Consider the following 17,783-nt stretch of genomic DNA (forward strand, 5'->3'; position numbering starts at 1 on the left):
AGATGCTAACACTATGTAGAAGTTCATGCTCTAGTCAATCCAACCAAAAGACCGATTTGATGAAAGAGATTATTAGGCAATACATTTATACGTCAACACACCGAACGTCAAATTTCTTGATTCTTTGCTACCATACTTTAGGTGAAGAAGAACATGTTCCTGTACGCCTAGCTTTATGGAAAGCAAAGCAGTATGCCTACTGATCTCTCAAGAGAGAGCATCCAGTTCCGTTCTCCACTTACATTTCTCATCATCATGTATACTACAATCCTGCCAGCTGCCATTTTGGCTGGACCTGCCCTTTTTTTTTCACCAGCTACTTTAACCCATATAAGTACACTTGTTCTTAGAAGATTAGCTAGCTGCTCATCTTACCACTTACCACCTGCTGCACATATCTGGAGTGGAGGCAAACATGGTACACTAGTGATCTCACCAGTATTCAGTTTCATTTTCAGTCAAGCAAATCGGATTCTCATCACATCTGAATTCTTAGTTAGTCCTCCTTTCATGTTTGTTTGTACTTACGTTCTTCTGTAAACATTCCTTAAAAATTCTAAAAAGCTAGCCTTGTTTTGTCCAGAGAAAATATATAGATTTTGGTTTAAAAAAAGCATTCACTCCGTTGCTGAAATTCCAAGCTGCACCGTTTGTTTCAGCAGCAGCAGCAGCCGCCGCCGCCTCCGAGGAAGATGGTCGCGTCCAAGAAGCTCATGAAGGTCGGGCCTTGGGGCGGCACCGGGGGCAACCCGTGGGACGACGGCGGGCACACCGGGATCCGCGGCGTCACCCTGTCGTACGACCACCGCTGCGTCGTCTCCATCGCCGTGGAGTACGACAGGAGCGGCCTTGCCGTCCCCGGCGAGCGGCACGGCGGCGCCGGAGGCAACCACACCACCCAGGTTGGTACTTGGTACGTACGTCGGTACACTCGATCGGCAAGATCACCTTCACAGCCGTGCTTTTTCTTGACTGGACTGCTGCGTGCGTATGCGTAGATCAAGCTGAGCTTCCCGGACGAGCACCTGACAGCCGTGAGCGGCCGGTACGGCGCGGTGGCGCCCGGCGGCTCGCCGGTGATCCGGTCGCTGGCGTTCAGGACGGAGCGCGCGGCGTACGGGCCGTTCGGCGCCGCGGAGGGCACGCCGTTCGAGTTCGCGGTGGAGGGCGGCGTGATCGTGGGGTTGTGCGGGCGGAGCGGCTGGCAGCTGGACGCCGTCGGGATGTACGTGACGCCGCTGCGGCCGGAGAAGCTGTATGATAAGGTGCAGAAGCTGGGGCTCATGGCCTACCGCTCGGTCATGCACCGTCTCGGGCCGGCGCCGGCTCCGCCGCAGGACGAGCTGCCGGAGGCGAGAGTGCAGCATCAGCATCAGAACGGCAGTGTGGTTCAGAAAAGTCGCAAGAATTACTAGTGGTCACTGGTCAGTGTGTCATTAGCTAGAATGGCAAATTCATGGCTGCATCTCTGTTGTGCATATGATTGATTCAGCTACTCCCTCCGTTTCAAATTACTCGTAGTGGTTTTAGTTCAAATTTGTACTAAAACCACGACGAGTAATTTAAAACGGAGGGAGTAGTATATATGAAACCAAAAATATATGCTTAATACAGGAGATTTACTACGGCCACAATGACTTTAACACGTCACCGGTATTTAAACAGTTGGAGTTTGACCGGCTTAAGCTTGCGCCGACGTTGTCAACATTTTCGGACCCTCTCGCTGCTTTTCTTTTTTTTTTTGAGAATACGTCAATGGCGTATCATATTTTTATATAAGATAGAAAACGTATTTACAAGATGTGTGGCACGAATGCGAACATTCAGTGCACACGATTACACCAACACCAACCCCACCCAAGAGAAATTTAGACTAAGTCCTCACAAAACGTTGTAACCTTCCAACACCGCCCACTGCTTGCCGCCATTCTGTACCTCTCGTAAGGTACAAATGACGAGCTCCGAAGGTGCCTTTTGCGGTTCCATCCTATTGAAGACACTCGCGTTCCTTTGCTTCCACAACACCCATAGGACCGCGGTTACCAAGGTGTCAAAGCCTCTCCTATCCGCCCCTTGAAAGCTCTGTCTCATTCTTAACCACCACTACAGAGTAGTCTCAGTGGAGGACCCTCTCACTGTCAGATGAGGAGGATAATGATCCCAAACATGATGACAAGTATTTTTTTTTTGCGAATATGATGACACGCATTTCTTCCACCTGGTTAATGACACAACCAAAATAGACTTAACTGATACTGTACATGATACCCCCTTCAATCCATATTAATTGGCATTGGTCTAGTACAACTTTAGTACAAAGTTATACTAAACCCGTGTCAATTAATTTGGATATAGGAGGGAGTACCATGTTATGTGAGCTTATAGCGTGTGTAACAAAAAACAAGTGTACTTCAGCAAAGAGGATGAAGGTTTCTAAATTTGATAATGGTTCATCATGAGAGGCATATGCTTCGAAATGGTAGAAGTCTTGGGTACTTGGCTAAGCACAAACGCATTGCGATTATGTAAGGGATAATGTGTTAGGCTTTCTGGGTATAATCAAGCCAGGTAAACATGATTTCCAGACACGTGATCTAGACCTTTTTCGTGAGGCCATGATTGTGTATGGCATGTTTTATCCGTCTGGGAGGTCCGTAGAAGTTTGTTGGGCATCCACTCGACATTGGAACTTTTATTAGGTGAATATCATATTAAGTTTCACTTCCGAAATAAGTCTGGTAATTTCCTATGGAGCCTGATGGCCATTTATGGTGCCGCTCAAGAGGAGTTTAAGTCTGCTTTTCTTACAGAATCCCTCCTTAGTAAGTCACCCTGGTTCGAATTTGAACTAGTGATTGAAAAGATTCTAAAGAGTATCAACTAGAGAGTCCCTGTAAGTGAAAACACCTTCCTTGACTTTTGAGATCGGTCCCAAGATCATCTTTGAGGTTTCCAAAGAGCTAACACGACCATACTATCCTTCGATCATATGACCACATATGATGCTCTTCGCCTGGGCATCAAATTGTAGTTGCCTTTTGACTTCACTGCAGGGGTTTGATAGTTGGGTTAACCTTGCAAGTAATCTACCGCAGTGAAAGAAAGCAGAAAAGGCTTGTATTATGTTGTTGCTACTAGGGATAAAAACATGACTGCGTAGTTGTCCTTTGAACGCATGGTGAAGACAATATATCATCTTCTTCATGTCATCTTACTTATTGCAATACTCTATTTTTACTTAATACTTTAAGATGTATGCTCGATATATAGCAGTCTTGGGTTGAGTATTACATATAGATGCAGTTGGATAATGGTCTATCGATATTGGGATGTGATGCTCATAAATTGAAAGAGCGTTTATCAACTAGAGGGGGAGGGGTGAATGGGAGGGTTTTATCAAATTCTTTGAAAGAAGCTAATTCCTCGAAGAAGAATAGAGTAAACAGTCACATGCAAAATAGTCCAAAACAAAGTTATGTAAAATAGATCAAGGCAGGCAAACTAACTTAGAGTAAGCTAGACAGAAGACAAAACTAAACATGATATAAGGTAGTGCAAAGCTTTAGATGCATTTACATAAATATTGCAATTTAGTCGATATGCAACTGTAATTTGTTCACCACACCATGCTATAATTTCGAGAGAAACCGCTAGTGAACCTCCGGATCTCGGTCCAAGCAACACTTTCTTTTAGTTTTTCTGATTACTTTCTTGTTACAATTCATTCTTTCATACACTCATTCTTTTTCATATTTGTAACTAGCAAAACTAGTGAGATTGACAATCTTGATAGTTTCGTTGGAGCCAACATAATGTTGTATCTATATGTGCAGGTGTTATCATTGGTTGTGTACTCAAACTCCCTTTGGTTCAACAAACCCTTACTTGGGGGCCTAAAACCCTCCTAGTTTGGGATGGAGAGAGCTGATTTATCTCAGGAGTTTTGCGGGAATGACGTTTTTAAGACCCGAGGGAGACTGTGATATAAGAATGAAGTAGATGCAAGAGCTTAAGTTTAGGGATGTCCAAGGCAACCCGAAAATTTCTCCATCAACAATCATCAGTTAGTTTTGTTTGGAAATAGACCAGGACAAAATCCCTGCACGGCTTGTGGCATCTCCTGTGTTGGTTTTCAATATTTTGGGTGTGGTGTTCATTGGTTGCAAATTCACAAAAATATAGTTAGAATGATAGACGTGGCACTCTTAGTTAACTTTTTGTATCATAGTATAATGGAAGAGTTTGGCGACTTATCCAGATAGTTACGATTACTTCAGCAATCAGGAGTGTCAAACTGTCAAAGGCAATTATATGGCTTGTTTTCCAGAATAATCGGAATCTGTAGTTTCCAAGGTAATATTTTCGTTATGGAGTCAGAGACTTTGTATAACGTCACATGTTTGTGTTATTTCAATGTTGGAAATTTTAAGATCAAGCAGACCAGAAGATAAATAGAAGATGCAGCATGTGCAAATCCAACAGCAGGCACCACCAATTTTAACAAGCAGCGATCACCAGTGCAAATCAAACAATAATTATAGATCGACACAAACCATCCTTCTAACACTGTCAGGGTACAAACTAGGGCGGGTTTGTAACATGGTTCCTCCAAGGGTCTCACTTATGACTCAAAACTGTCGGAACAGACATGGTAACATGTGCGCTGAAAGGCAATCTCAATGAGTTTACAGCTTAGTTGGCTGCCTGTTCTTCTTCTTGATTCCAGACTTGGAAACCTGGAGGCTGCGGTACACGGCGCTCAGCCTTGCAAGGGCCGGCTTGGTCAGATCAGGCCTGTAGTAGTTGTCGCAGACCTAGAGAACAAGAAGAACAACCCGTTAAAGCCAAAACAATTCTCAGGGCATCTTCAAGTCAAAAGGTAATGAAATTATCTTCCAATTAAGGACAATACATTGATCGGTTGGTTTCATCGGTGAATCAATACAGGAAAACTGATCCGAAGGTTGAGCTCAGAAGCCAAGCGTAAAAATAATATTTCATCGGTGAACCAATTGATCGGTTGGTTTCCTTATGAGTTACGACTCGTCACAGCAATACCTTAAACCAGTAGTCAAACCAAAGCAAACAGTGTGTAGTTCAAACTCAGAAGCCAAGCGTAAATGAATATTTCACTGAAAGAACCCAATTGATCGGTTGGGACTTCTGAAGTGTTACGGCTCATCACAGCAAACAAATGGGTCAGCAACAAAACACAAACACACAAATAAAACAGATACTGTAACAAGTTCTGCTCAGAAGCCAAGCGTAAAAGAATATTTCACTGAAGAACCCAATTGATCAGCTGGGTCTTCTGAAGAGTTACGGCTCATCACAGCAAATATTTGGTCAGCAAAATCAAAACACAAACACACAAATAAAACAGATCCTTTAACAAGTAAAGCTCAGAAGCCAAGCGTAAAAGAATATTTCACTGAAGAACCCAATTGATCAGCTGGGTCTTCTGAAGTGTTACAGCTCATCACAGCAAATATTTGGTCAGCAAAATCAGAACACAAACACACAAATAAAACAGATCCTTTAACAAGTAAAGCTCAGAAGCCAAGCGTAAAAGAATATTTCACTGAAGAACCCAATTGATCAGCTGGGTCTTCTGAAGTGTTACGGCTCATCACAGCAAATATTTGGTCAGCAAAATCAAAACACAAACACACAAATAAAACAGATCCTTTAACAAGTAAAGCTCAGAAGCCAAGCGTAAAAGAATATTTCACTGAAGGACCCAATTGATCGGTTGGGACTTCTGAAGTGTTACGGCTCATCAAAGCAAAAAAATGTTCAGCAACAAAATACAAACACACAAATAAAAGAGATTCTCTACCAGTTCAGCTCAGAAGCCAAGCGTAAATTAGTATTTCATTGAAGGGCCAATTGATCGGTTGGGACTTCTGAAGTGTTACGGCTCATCACAGCAAAAAAATATTCAGCAACAAAATACAAACACACAAATAAAACAGATTCTCTACCAGTTCAGCTCAGAAGCCAAGCGTAAATTAGTATTTCATTGAAGGGCCAATTGATCGGTTGGGACTTCTGAAGTGTTACGGCTCATCACAGCAAAATTTTGTTCAGCAACAAAATACAAACACAAATAAAACAGATTCTCCAACAGTACAGATGAGAAGCCATGCGTAAATTAGTATTTCACTGAAGGACCAATTGAACGGTTGGGCTTATTATGAGTTACGACTCACCAAAGCAAAAAACTTGTTGGCAACAAAACACAAACACAAAAATAAAATAGATTCTTTAACAAGTTAGCTAAGAAGCCAAGTATATAAAATAGTATTCACTGAAGAACCAATTGATCAGTTGGTTTTCTAATGTTTACGCCTCATCACAGCAAAATCATAGGGTGGCTAATTAAACACAAACATACAAAAAAAAACCTAGCAGGTTCAGCTCAGAAGCCAAGCGTTAATGATATTTCATCGAATAACCAATTGATCACTTGGTATTCTTATTGTTACGGCTCATCACAGCAATACATTGGCTCACCAATGAAACCCAAAGACCAAAACAGACTTAACTTGACAGAGATACATCTTAAATCTTACGGTACATGTGTAAAGCATGTGAACAGACAAGAGTTGTAGCTTAGAATCCAAGCATAAGTGGAATTCAAGTACAAAAAGCTGGAGTTAATACCTGGTTCTTGACGGACTTGGCCATCTTGCGGAACTCCTTGCGCATCAGAGTCTTGTGCTGGAGCTTGGCAGGGGTGTTCTGCTTCTTGGTCTTGGTCGTGGACAGGACGACAGCCTTGTCCTCTCCTGCAGAGGGCTGGACCGCCACGGTCTTGCTGTTCGCCAAGCCTGAAAACCACATCAACACAACAACAAGTTAGCTCCTTGCAGACACACTCACAAACACATCAATTGGGTAAAAAACAGAGCAAAGAGCTACGGACCGGAGAACTTGTAGGAGTGGACATTGTAGAGGTTGTTGGGCTCCTTGCTGAACTGCACCTTGGCGTTGCTGTTGCCGAACTGCTTGATCAAGAAGCAGTTGTTCTTCTTCACCAGCTCCCAGACCAGAGACCCCGGAACGGTAGTCATTTCCCTTGGCCTACATCACCAAAACAACACCCAAACGTCAGTCAGATCATACAGCTAGCAACAAGCAACAGGAGACAATAATCCTACAGAATCAAGGCACCATTCGACCATTTGACGCAAAAATGGACGCTGATTTACAAGGGGAAACATGGGTTACAAAAAATATACCGCACAAGCATCAGTGAAGCTTGAGCGTCCCAACGACTACTGACAAGAGGAAATCATAGTGCGCGGTTCTAACGCGGGTTTGGATCTAGCCTAAGGACGAACCGCCTACGCAAAAGAGCTACTCCAAACACTTCCAGCGGAGATGCTGTAACAGCGGACGAGATCATGAACCGCGGAACCTAGAACCAGCAAGGGTTCGACGGGGTGATGCGGCGACGAATCTAAGCAGGCAGCGATTCGAGCACCTAGATCTGTACACGAGGGACGTGAGGGGAGAAAGAGATCCACCGCTTACCGGAGGTGAGGTCGCCGCGGCGCCGCCTTGGTCTGCTCCGGTGGGTTGGGGGTGGTGGTGGCTGCGGAAGGTTGGAACAGCCCGGAGCTCGGCGCTTTATACTCGGCGGCGGCTCATAAAACCCTAGGTTGGGTGCACGCTTTGTGTGGTCAGTTGGGCCGGAGGCCTCTAGCCCATTTTAGCTTTGAACCCAGTACACATCGGCCCGAACTAAATACTGGCCCATACACATCGCAATGCGATTGGCACAGCCCAAAACGAAGTGGAGCCATTCATGTAAGCTCGTCTTTCCAACTCAAAAAAAAAATGTAACATCGTCTTTCTTGACTAATAAAATGCAACCTCGTCTTCCATCCCTAAAAAAATGTAACCTCATCTTCCTCCCTTCAAAAAGAAAATAAAAATACAACGTCATCTTTTTCCCTACATCTTCTCCGTCAAACAGGGTCCCATCAAAAGAAAAAAAAAACAAGGGTCTCATGAAAGGCAACAAAGCAACTCTTTTTTTTTTCCCTCTACAACCTCTCTGTCAAAGTGGTTCCAGCACGTCAATCATAAGAGTGTATAAAAATGGGAGATTAACGACGAGACAATCACCAGCTGCTGCTACCTGCGGAGGAATAGGCAATGGCTATGGAAGGAGGACCAACGTCCACCAAGTTCATCGCCGCCGCCTAAACGGAACAGGGGTGGAGTCATGGTGCCAAGCATTCTTTGCCTTGGCCAGACAAATCAAGAACAAGTGACAATGGCACGCATTCGATCAAAAGGGTAACAACGGCCTTCCATGCATTCACTTTCTTACAACTTGGAATCACTGAAACAACAAGTCCATCTCATTGCACTATGGTAAAAATAGGTTCAGACACAATGATTATTTTGGCCGAGATCCGACTACATCCCAGAAGAGAGCCCCCTCGTCTGGGCACCAAAAACAGGCGGAACAAAATGTGTAGACAACATCAGCAGAGTGAAGAGACGTTGATCACTAAGCTTTCTTGCCAGTGACCCCTGCGACCACCTGAGGAAGTACCAAGAGAACAAAAGTTAAACCTTGTCTTAGTCGATAACGCTCACTCATACACGAACTCATCTCAGTAAATAAAAAGGCACAGTTTGGAGGAAAGACAGGGGTAATGATCCAATATTTCAGCCTGATTATTCAGAAGCATGAGAACCTGGAAATGGTCCGATGGACCATGACAAATCATGTGACTGACAACAAAAGGTGTGATGCAGGGTTTCAAAAGATACCCTGTGCAATTCAGCCAAATCTGTGAATCAGCTATTTAAGGCATGTCTGGAAAGCAGGATTTTCATGGGAAAGAGCTCAATTCCAACCAGAGGATTCCACATTTACAAAGGAGACCTTGGTACTCTTTTCCAGGAGTTTGTAACTCATTACAATACAAACTTTAATTTGTAAGTTTACTGACTCGCCAATATCTTGGTTAGTGCACAAAGAACATGATAAAACTGGGAAATGATAAATGGTGTGGCTAGAACATTTGAGAGGGCTAAGTGATAAAAGCGATTTTCATAATTATATGAAGTGGTAGCACACAGAAACGAATAAAAATTGTAGGGGATCAACATACATCTTTTAGTTCAACCGGGGTTTTGGCATTTTTCTCAGTCTCCCAAGAATCCAACATTGGCCTAACAACCGCTGGAAGAAATAGACCTGAAATTGCATATCATAGCATCAGATATGATCACATAAGCTATCACAGCCAAATCAGAAGATCTTACAAACCATGCACTAAATTTGCACTGTCAGAGAAACATGCAAACGGTTGGTTCATGACCTTAAAAGGCTACAACTGCCCACTGCTCAGAATGGTTATGCCCATCCAACAGCTATACTACACCACCAAAGCATGCAGTTTGATTAAACACTAGTTGTGGCACAACAGACGAAATGTTTTTGGTTTCGACAATTTATGCACTTAGTTTTTTGGTTGAAAAGTAGAATACAAAATAATTGCTGCCCACTGTTTGTGATGTTTCACACTAAATTTGACCACACTAGTTGTAAACAAAATGAATCCTATTGCAAAGGGGAAAAAAGAACAGACACATAGAGTATATGCAATAATGGCTGTCATGCGGTCATAAACACTTCAATGAAGGAGAAACTAAGCAAACACTTGGAAGAAAATGCAATTGATATTACCGTACACCTCCAACTAAGTTCCAGTAAAACCCTTCACTATGGTTGTTCAATTTAACACACAGATTGCTGGAAAAATTCTGCTTAAGATCAACTGACAAGTATAACTAAGGAAATCATGACATGGCTAAAATACAGAGGTAACTCACACTACTTCTGAACTTTGATGAATGAACAGCAATCATGAATGTCAAGAAGTATAGAGGATACAAATAATCAATGAAGTACATCGGGTGTACACTGATAGTAATATGGTCTAGGAAATAACATTGAATTCGAGACATTAAGCCAATCTTGTTTGCAGCTAGTCCAAATGTGTTTCATATCTTAAACAGTTAAAGACACAATCTGGTTTTCTTAAGCAGTAAACAAAGTTTAAGCTGTGAGAAAGTGTGATTCAGTTTCCAAGGAAATGAACGCACATGGTCTAGCTAAGTCAGCACCCAACGCTAGGTAGTCAGCTCGTATGTGCCAATCTGTAGTCACATTTCAGTTTCATGAATGGATAGGCATAACAACAGGCGGGCCTTGTGGCTGTAGCCTATAGGTACACAGGCATAAGGGTGATGGAGTAAATCTTTGGGGACATGTATTGGTAAATAAAAACAGAAAAGTGTAGCGCAACTCAGCACACGACTACGTTTTTGGCATTAACCCCGAGCAACCCTTATCAGCCCGCACCTGTTCTGACCAAATCTAGCAGGAAGAATACAGTCGAATCATCAATCAACAATACTTATATGACCACAAGAAATGCATACTAGTACTCTTCCTTTGGCTGGAATGGAATGGATGGGTAGCAATGGTTGAATCATTATACTGATGATAGGGGCAAATGTATGCAAGGTCTAAGGTGTATAGCTCATGAATCATGAGTCACGGATCGAGCGGCAAAACTGCGATGCAAGGTCTAAGGTGTATAGATCCAACAGAGTTTAGCAGGCGAAAACCACATGGAAGCGCTCAGGGCCCGCCCCATCCATCCATCCGTCCGTCCAACCGGAGGACCGATCCCCGTCCTGCGAAATCCTGGGGACCTGGCCGGGCGGGGGTGCTCAGGAGGAACGCACGCGAGGAGAAATGGAGGCTAGCGATGCGCGCGGGGGCGCGTACGGGTTGGTGGGCATAGGATGCTAGGGTTGGGGCGGGAGAGGGGGTACCGAATCCGGCGATGAGGCAGGAGGCGGCGACGACGGGCTCCTTGACGACGAAGATCTTGAGCCTGCCCATCACGCCCATGGCTGCTGCTGCTGCTCCGCGATCCCCTTTCCTTTCCTTGGTTCCTCGCCGTCGTCGCCGGACGCAGACACGGGTGGGTGGGTGGACTGGGCAGAATGGGAGAGGGAGGGGCTGAGTGAGAGAGAGATGCGTACCTCGTAGGCCCAACTTCCTTCCTTCCACCACCACCCGGGCCGCCCGCCCGCCCGCTGTAACAGCGAGAGGCCCAAAGCCCAACTTGGGTCGAACGGTGTGGTGGGTGGAGGCGCCTTCGACTGGAGGAGGCGTACTCTTGTCTCAAAAAAAAAGGAGGAGGCGTACTCGGGATTATTCCGTGCGCGCCGGCGAATATCCGCTCCCGCGACCGCGAGTGCGAATATTTGGGCGAGAAGATCCAGCGAATGTACCGTCCGCTTTCTCTCTCTGTCGCTGCTTTTGCCTTGCTTGCAGTGCACGCACGGCCACCCGCAGTCCTCTTCTTCGTCCGTCCCTGCCGCGCGTGCGCCCCTCTCCAAGCTCGTTTCATTCGCCCGTGCCCTCGCCGCCGGTCATCCCCGCGTCGCCGCCGATCACCGCTTCACCAGGTCAGCTTATCTGCTAGTAGCAGCTTGTTATCTCCGTGCCATGTCGTGTCCTGTCCTCTGCGACATGTCAAGCCAGTTCCGGCCTTTCAAGACTGCTGTTTTGGTTGGTGGGTCGTGTGTCTGGAGAGAACCTCGCATCGTCCTTAAGATTAGTTTGTGTCCTCGGCTAATCGGCTTTCCGCATCTCCCCGCAAAAAAAAAAAAAAAAAAAAAAAAAAATCGGCTTTCCGCATCTTGCCATCATTGTTCAGTTTGTTGAGAGACTCGAGCTACATCTTGACAGAATGGCTGGAAATGATAACCTGTTCAGTTATGAAGATTGAGAGCACTGATGTCGGAAGACGGCACTGACCTAAGGGAGCATTTGATGGCAGACACAGATTGATGAAGCAAGCAGGATGCAAAGAGAGTGTGCATGTATTTGTATCATCATCCTTCTAACCAGGACACCTTCATTCTGTCGCATGTATCATCAGCAGGAGCGGGGAAGGGGGCCTTTCGGCGCAACATTCGAGCTCGTATTGCATTGCACCAGGAAGAAAAAGGTCGCTGCTCTTTCGCTTGCTGAGGTAAGATCAAATCATCTTATCCGTGATTTCCTAAGGATTTATTTTACTTGCTCAAGCTTTTGAACATTCCTTTCCATCAATCCGCCCCTTCTTCAACTATGACGCCGTGCGTGTGTTCTTCAACCTGTGATTTTCATTTTCTTGTATATACCGGCTTCCAATTTGCCATTGCTCTAAAATGAGCGAGTCTACACTCTAAAATGCGTCTGTATACATCTTATATAGTTCGTATTGAAATCTCTAAAAAAATCTTATATTTAGAAATGGATGGAGTATGTGCCACTGTTGTATACGAGTACATCCGCAACTAACATTGCACAGGTAAGAAAATATTCACCTACCCCAGAAGGGTGCAGAGAAGTGAAGATCGAGTCGATTTATTCAAAGGGATGATCACAGCACAACAATGGAGTACACAACAACGCCGACATCAACAACGCAACGCAACATGCGGCCGTGTACATATTGGTCACAGCTTAATTACACTCATCACACAAGGTACATCCATTTGCTCTCTCCGAGCTACAGTAATAGTACAATGTATGGCAGCACATCTCAATCACCACGCCCTGCGACGCTTCTGCCCAGGTGCGCGCAATGCAGGTATAGCTCCTCTGTTCTTCAGTCTTGAAACGTTGTTTCTGCCGAGAGCAGAGGGCCTTTCTCAAGGGAGGAGGAAAAATAGGTTCAATTCTTGCGGAGATGCTACTCTAAATTCGTCTCATCTCCACAGATGGTATACGGAGGAGACATGAAATATGATCTCCTCGCCGGCTTCGGGGGTATAATTTACATGTCTTTTGTTTCTGCAAAATCAAACACACCAACTGCGGTAAGCGAATCTGCCAGGAATTAGGAAATACGACGACTTATGTATGTAGTGGAGGAAGAGTTTGTTTACCTTATGATGACTGGATCGCCACGACCCTCACGGGCTTCGTTACTCTTACAATGTTCCTCACATGCTCAAACGCCATCACTATCAGGCCTATGACATAAAGAAAGCTTAGTTGCAACTTTGCAAGTAGGTTATACGCTGCTACGGCAGCGTTGCCAGCTTCGCCTGTTCGTATCGTGAGGGTTACAGGCCTCGCAGAAATAAGGGCCCCGGTTTCTGGTTGTAAAGATCAGCGTAAGAGGTGTGCCTTCCAAAGCCTTCGAATGAATTTTGTGACCGTCAGCCGGTTAAGCATACCTGATGTGTTCTCCGGCTGGGACGACCACTCTTGAGGTGCCATCGCATACTTTGTGGCCTTTATCAGATCCATTAGGGCGTTGTTGACCTGTCATAGATTGATAATCACATCAGTTCCTTACTTTCTTATGCTCTACGGTCACTTGTAAAGATGAATGAGAGGAGAAATCAATGCTCATTATCACAATTGTGTTTCTTGTTTTTCTTTGGAACATGAATTTGACGACGACCTAGTTGTATCAGTATTTCATTCATATGCTTTATTGTAACTTCGTAAGGCTCTCTTTGGAACAAAAAGAAGCCGTTCTTACAGGTCAAGGTCTGAGGAGAGTCTTGACGGTCAGTCTATTAAGATGTCTTACTGTAACCATATATGTCTGGCAACTTAAATAGTTAAGTCAATGTGTACAACTTTCTCAAACATACTGGTGTCTGAAAGGGGCAATTGTCTCACTTTGTAGGTTTGTATGTCTGCTTACATCGCTTAAGGAATTATGAGATGTACTCATAGTTTAAGTTAAAAATTAAAATCTGGTCCTCATTAACACTTCTACTGGGCAATGGGCACACAGGCCATTTTAAAGACAGATAAAAAATATCTTCAAAAGTAGCATGTTCCAACGATGCTCTCAGAGATCATCTTTGGAATTCTTCATCCAGGTTGCAGCATCAAGCAATAAGATTCTCATTTCGCATAAGTTCAGGATGCGTACTCTTCTATGTCTAATTTAAATGTGATCCCATGATTCACATCTCAGCGGAAAATGCAGCTTTAAATCGTGAAACTCAGCCTACCAGACGAATGCACATCCTAAAAAGCTCCATCATGATCATTTATATGCAAACTCTATTGAAATTATTTGCTCGGTTTACGACAGTTGTGAGTATTTCAATGATTCGATCTACCCAGCTCTACTACTTTACCAAACTTGATGCTTACCTCTTCTGGTCTTTCATGGCTGACTAGATGTGCACCATGAAGATCCACCATTCTAGCAGCAGGAAGAAGCCTTTGTGCAAGCCATCTCGCATGGCATACTTGCGCAATAATATCATGCCTGTATTATTTGTAAAGCAAGGTATACGTAGAAAAAAGAGGAACACACATTAAGCGTGCAGATTCTGAGAAACGGATGCATATTGCTCTGGATATTTCAAGACTAACCTTCCATGAATAACTGAAACTAGAAAACCAGCAGCACGTATTGTATCCAGTTCTTTAGTTGTCACTTTGTGAGTCCAGCATGCGTTAATTTGACCTTCAAACCCGCAATTAGATTGCATCCCTGAAGATGATATGCCCTTCACATATTCCTGAAAGTTCAATGTACAAGTACAGATGAAATTTCCATAACAAAAGGAGCCAAATATATGCAGACAATGTTCCAAAGTGGATACAACAAAAGCTTCCTTTCATCCAAACAAAAGATCCAACAGTTTATCCCTATGCGGTGCATTGTCTTTATATTCTAAAGCAGGAAATGCAAAAGCATAATGCCAAACTTCCACAAAAAGAAGGCCTAGCCAGACACCTACAAGATGCTTTAACAGAATTCTTGAATGACCTCCTTAACAGGACAACCCCCAGCAAACAGCATGATAATCAACAAATATAATCCAAAAAAATTAGTCTGATGCACACGGTAAAACTAGCAGGAAGAATAATGAATACTCCGTGCAAGTATATGGCATTCACCTTGTACAGGATTGCTCTCCTTGTGCAGGATCCAACTTCCTCATCAAGGTATTCCTGCATTTGAGTGACACATGTTACCACTGGAACAAAAAGCATGCACAGAAAAACTAGTTTGCACATTATTCAGGCAATGACAAACAGTGCATCCTCAATTTCTCACCTTGGTATAGTGGGTTTCCAAGTCCACAAGAGCTCTTTGCTCCGGAGTTCTCGCCCTTAAGAACCGGAATGCGAGAGATAGCATCTGTGCATCTACCTGAAAAATTGGCAGCATATCAGTCAGCACAGGCAAAGTTCCACATCTCAAACAAAGTAACCCCTTGGCCTGTTCTCAGGTACTCAGAGCTCCCCAAATGAACAAGCAGGTTGCAACATCGCAGTACCTTGGGGAAACACTCCATCCCACCGCCGGTGACGTTGAGCAACGCCAGCGAGGACATCCGGTGAGGCGCCATCGCTGCAAGCTTGCAGGAAATCATCGCGCCCATGGAGTGGCCGAAGACGTGGGCTTTCTTCCACCCCAGATGGTCCATCAAGGCCAGCGCGTCCCTCGCCATGATCGATGTCCTGAAAGAGAAGAGAAGGTCGTTCATTCACACGGTCAGTACAGAGAACCATCGGCCGTTGACTTTTCAACGCGTTTCATGGAGCTAGATGTCGCCCTCTGTTTCTTCCTCTCGGCCGCACGCGTGGTACTACTAGTAGAGTATTATTTTCTCATGAATGAAAGCAATCGCGAAGGAAGGGAGGATGAATCGAGTAAAACGTGCATTTATTCTCGCCGAAAGCTACAATCTTCCTTGCAGATCTTGGGAGACCAACAATGTCGATGTCGTCCACCTAACCTAACTCTGCCCGCCGATGATCGGAACCGACGGAAAATTGGATCTAGGAGACGACGGTGGAGAGAAAGAGAGACTCACGAGTAGTAGGATTTGTGCGGGGGGATGGAGCTGCGGCCGACGCCGCGGTTGTCGAAGCAGCAGACCTCGATGCCCTCGCCGACGTCCTCCTCCTCCACCGTCGCCGTCGCCGGCGCGGCGGCGGGGGCGCCGGCCTCCTCGTCCGTCCGCGCGGCGGTGAGCTCGTCGCCGCCGTCGGCCGGCTCCATGGACCCGGTCAGCCCCCGTATCTGCGGGCCCCACGAGTCGTGCGTCCCCGCCAAACCTGCGCATCAATCAAGAGAGCGAAGAACCATTTCTCAGAGAAGAGTTCCTCCGAACCAGAAAAAGGATTGAATTTTCCTATCGGATTGGGCGGGGCGGCGTGCTTACCGATGACGAGGAGCACCTTGGTGGCGCCGCGGCCGTAGCGGCGGTAGAAGAGGCGGACGCCCTCCCACTTGTCGCCGGCCTGGTACCGATCCACCTCGCAGTAAGGCATTGCTCCGCCGGTCGCCTGCCTCTCGCCGCCGCCGCGATTGTTCGGTGGGTTCTCTCTTCTCTGTCTCTCTTCCGGCGGATTTATGGATTTATTTAGCTTCTGGTTAGAAGTAACAGGTGGGTTTGGTTGCCGAATCGGATTAAAAACGAGGGGGAAACGGAGTGGAGCTCGGGAGGGGAAGGGCGGGCGATTTATAGCCGCCCGCGAGCCGGAGTCGTACAGCCGGGCCGGTGGCCGAGTCGGGGCCGCGAGGGAAACGGGTGTGGAGGAGGGAGGAGGGGGAGACGGATTCCCTCCCGCCCGCCCCTGGAACACGTGGATGGATGGATACGACCTGCGCGGCGCGCCGGCGGGGACACGTCGGCGTGTCGCCGTCTGCTGAGTCAAAGGGGACGCCGCGCTCGCGGGAAGATGGGGGTGTGGGGATTGAGGTCCACGATTTTTGGGTGGCGATTCTTTTTTGCGAGCGTGCTGGCGAGTGGTGCTCGGCGGCAGGGAGTAGCGCTGTGCTATTTTGTTTTGCTTTTCTGGGTGGACGGACGAACTCGTGATGATGATCGATCGATGGGGAAGCGGCGGTGGATTGTCTGGTTGTGCTGTGCGATTCCATAATAAAGACAAGAGAAGGTGGTGGTGTGGTGCATGAAGTGTTACACATACGAACGTTCAAAAAAAAAAAGTGTTACACATATTGTGTGGCGGCTGTATCCAGGAGGGATGGAATGACACCATCATGGTCCTTATCCTAAAGGTGAAGAACCCTCAAAGTCCAAAAGACCTACACCCAATTAGCCTTTGTACTATTATTATGTACAAACTTGTTCCAACAACATCGCAAACCGGTTGAAGTGCATCTCGGGGGGAGATCATTTTGGGTAACCAAAGCGCCTTTGTTCCGAGTAGGCTTATCTCTGATAATACAATATTGGCTTATGAAATGTTACACTTTCTAAAGAGGAGAACTAAAAGTGCTATTTATCTACCAGAGGAGGGTGAATAGGCGATTTTTATGACTGTCTTCGGAACAGGCAATGTCTTCGAAGACGCGGAAGCAAAACAATAACTACGCTAGACATGTTGACATAAGATGTGTGACGTGAATGCAAACAGCAAACTAGGTAGCAGAGAACAATATACAGAAACAGTTAATGTGAAGACAAAGATGTAATCAAAGAGATTATCCTACACAATGACTTCAAACAGAATGAGCAAGCGAAGCCTTCACAATGCAAAACAGTAAGCGGGGAATTGGAGTGATAGAACTAGTTGCCCAGAGAAGACAAGTGATTTGTTGGACTAGTTCCACATGGTGTAACAGTTGTACGTCTAGTTAGAAGGCTAAGATTAAACTTAAAATACCGTGTCTTCAACTTATTCCCCTTGAGCTAAGGTCACTGTAGACCTCACCCAATCACTCAAGTAAGTC

The 17,783-nt window shown here is 45.5% G+C and overlaps 3 protein-coding genes, 1 long non-coding RNA gene and 11 other non-coding genes across 17 annotated transcripts; 2 read left to right on the plus strand and 13 right to left on the minus strand.

The window, feature by feature from the left end:
• Positions 1-271: 271 nt before the first annotated feature.
• Positions 272-1,654, plus strand: LOC123065343 (jacalin-related lectin 19). Of its 2 annotated transcripts, none has more exons than XM_044488664.1 (3): positions 272-418; positions 660-902; positions 999-1,653. In XM_044488664.1, exons 1-3 carry the CDS (start codon positions 416-418, stop codon positions 1,413-1,415), a joined length of 663 nt encoding a protein of 220 aa, XP_044344599.1. In that variant the 5' UTR covers positions 272-415; the 3' UTR covers positions 1,416-1,653. The 2 variants fall into 2 exon arrangements, with proteins under 2 accessions (XP_044344599.1, XP_044344604.1); XM_044488669.1 differs by having other exon boundaries at positions 280-418; positions 663-902; positions 999-1,654.
• A 2,814-nt stretch (positions 1,655-4,468) lies between these two features.
• LOC123065360 (60S ribosomal protein L28-1) lies at positions 4,469-11,058 on the minus strand. The gene is made up of 5 exons (XM_044488673.1): positions 10,873-11,058; positions 7,540-7,600; positions 6,929-7,086; positions 6,667-6,833; positions 4,469-4,814 (listed from the first exon to the last, which is right to left on the minus strand). Exons 1-5 carry the CDS (start codon positions 10,949-10,951, stop codon positions 4,686-4,688), a joined length of 594 nt encoding a protein of 197 aa, XP_044344608.1. The 5' UTR covers positions 10,952-11,058; the 3' UTR covers positions 4,469-4,685.
• Positions 4,966-5,056, minus strand: LOC123072423 (small nucleolar RNA R24). The gene has a single exon (XR_006435133.1). It is a non-coding gene; the product is annotated as a small nucleolar RNA R24 (small nucleolar RNA).
• On the minus strand, positions 5,099-5,191 carry LOC123072466 (small nucleolar RNA R24). Its single transcript, XR_006435161.1, has one exon. It is a non-coding gene; the product is annotated as a small nucleolar RNA R24 (small nucleolar RNA).
• LOC123072456 (small nucleolar RNA R24) lies at positions 5,248-5,339 on the minus strand. The gene has a single exon (XR_006435152.1). It is a non-coding gene; the product is annotated as a small nucleolar RNA R24 (small nucleolar RNA).
• On the minus strand, positions 5,398-5,489 carry LOC123072450 (small nucleolar RNA R24). The gene has a single exon (XR_006435150.1). It is a non-coding gene; the product is annotated as a small nucleolar RNA R24 (small nucleolar RNA).
• LOC123072442 (small nucleolar RNA R24) lies at positions 5,548-5,639 on the minus strand. The gene has a single exon (XR_006435146.1). It is a non-coding gene; the product is annotated as a small nucleolar RNA R24 (small nucleolar RNA).
• Positions 5,698-5,789, minus strand: LOC123072459 (small nucleolar RNA R24). Its single transcript, XR_006435158.1, has one exon. It is a non-coding gene; the product is annotated as a small nucleolar RNA R24 (small nucleolar RNA).
• On the minus strand, positions 5,844-5,934 carry LOC123072427 (small nucleolar RNA R24). Its single transcript, XR_006435142.1, has one exon. It is a non-coding gene; the product is annotated as a small nucleolar RNA R24 (small nucleolar RNA).
• Positions 5,989-6,079, minus strand: LOC123072431 (small nucleolar RNA R24). The gene has a single exon (XR_006435143.1). It is a non-coding gene; the product is annotated as a small nucleolar RNA R24 (small nucleolar RNA).
• Positions 6,132-6,221, minus strand: LOC123072479 (small nucleolar RNA R24). Its single transcript, XR_006435187.1, has one exon. It is a non-coding gene; the product is annotated as a small nucleolar RNA R24 (small nucleolar RNA).
• On the minus strand, positions 6,276-6,365 carry LOC123072475 (small nucleolar RNA R24). Its single transcript, XR_006435179.1, has one exon. It is a non-coding gene; the product is annotated as a small nucleolar RNA R24 (small nucleolar RNA).
• On the minus strand, positions 6,417-6,504 carry LOC123072471 (small nucleolar RNA R24). Its single transcript, XR_006435169.1, has one exon. It is a non-coding gene; the product is annotated as a small nucleolar RNA R24 (small nucleolar RNA).
• A 97-nt stretch (positions 11,059-11,155) lies between the features above and the next one.
• Positions 11,156-13,465, plus strand: LOC123065373 (uncharacterized). The gene is made up of 2 exons (XR_006431004.1): positions 11,156-11,514; positions 11,994-13,465. It is a non-coding gene; the product is annotated as an uncharacterized lncRNA (long non-coding RNA).
• Positions 12,441-16,923, minus strand: LOC123065328 (putative aminoacrylate hydrolase RutD). Of its 2 annotated transcripts, none has more exons than XM_044488658.1 (10): positions 16,249-16,923; positions 15,898-16,141; positions 15,358-15,541; positions 15,135-15,230; positions 14,975-15,028; positions 14,444-14,592; positions 14,219-14,336; positions 13,279-13,366; positions 12,985-13,071; positions 12,441-12,889 (listed from the first exon to the last, which is right to left on the minus strand). In XM_044488658.1, exons 1-9 carry the CDS (start codon positions 16,355-16,357, stop codon positions 12,986-12,988), a joined length of 1,128 nt encoding a protein of 375 aa, XP_044344593.1. In that variant the 5' UTR covers positions 16,358-16,923; the 3' UTR covers positions 12,441-12,889; position 12,985. The 2 variants fall into 2 exon arrangements, with proteins under 2 accessions (XP_044344593.1, XP_044344590.1); XM_044488655.1 differs by having other exon boundaries at positions 12,985-13,197; positions 16,249-16,919.
• Positions 16,924-17,783: the final 860 nt, after the last annotated feature.

This window comes from Triticum aestivum, chromosome 1A (genome assembly GCF_018294505.1).
Source record: "Triticum aestivum cultivar Chinese Spring chromosome 1A, IWGSC CS RefSeq v2.1, whole genome shotgun sequence".
Taxonomy (NCBI): Eukaryota; Viridiplantae; Streptophyta; class Magnoliopsida; order Poales; family Poaceae; genus Triticum; species Triticum aestivum.

Bases quoted from the DNA above. Each gene is read 5' to 3' on its own strand.
- LOC123065328 (XM_044488655.1), bottom strand. From the start codon at position 16,357: ATGCCTTACTGCGAGGTGGATCGGTACCAGGCCGGCGACAAGTGGGAG. The intron at 16,142-16,248 runs GTAAGCACGCCG...ATTGATGCGCAG, and splicing joins CAAGGTGCTCCTCGTCATCG to GTTTGGCGGGGACGCACGAC. The intron at 15,542-15,897 runs GTGAGTCTCTCT...CTTCTCTTTCAG, and splicing joins CCGCACAAATCCTACTACTC to GACATCGATCATGGCGAGGG.
- LOC123065360 (XM_044488673.1), bottom strand. From the start codon at position 10,951: ATGGGCGTGATGGGCAGGCTCAAGATCTTCGTCGTCAAGGAGCCCGTC. The intron at 7,601-10,872 runs GTACCCCCTCTC...AACCTTCCGCAG, and splicing joins CTGCCTCATCGCCGGATTCG to CCACCACCACCCCCAACCCA. The intron at 6,834-6,928 runs GTCCGTAGCTCT...TGTGGTTTTCAG, and splicing joins CCACTCCTACAAGTTCTCCG to GCTTGGCGAACAGCAAGACC.
- LOC123065343 (XM_044488664.1), top strand. The intron at 903-998 runs GTTGGTACTTGG...GCGTATGCGTAG, and splicing joins GAGGCAACCACACCACCCAG to ATCAAGCTGAGCTTCCCGGA.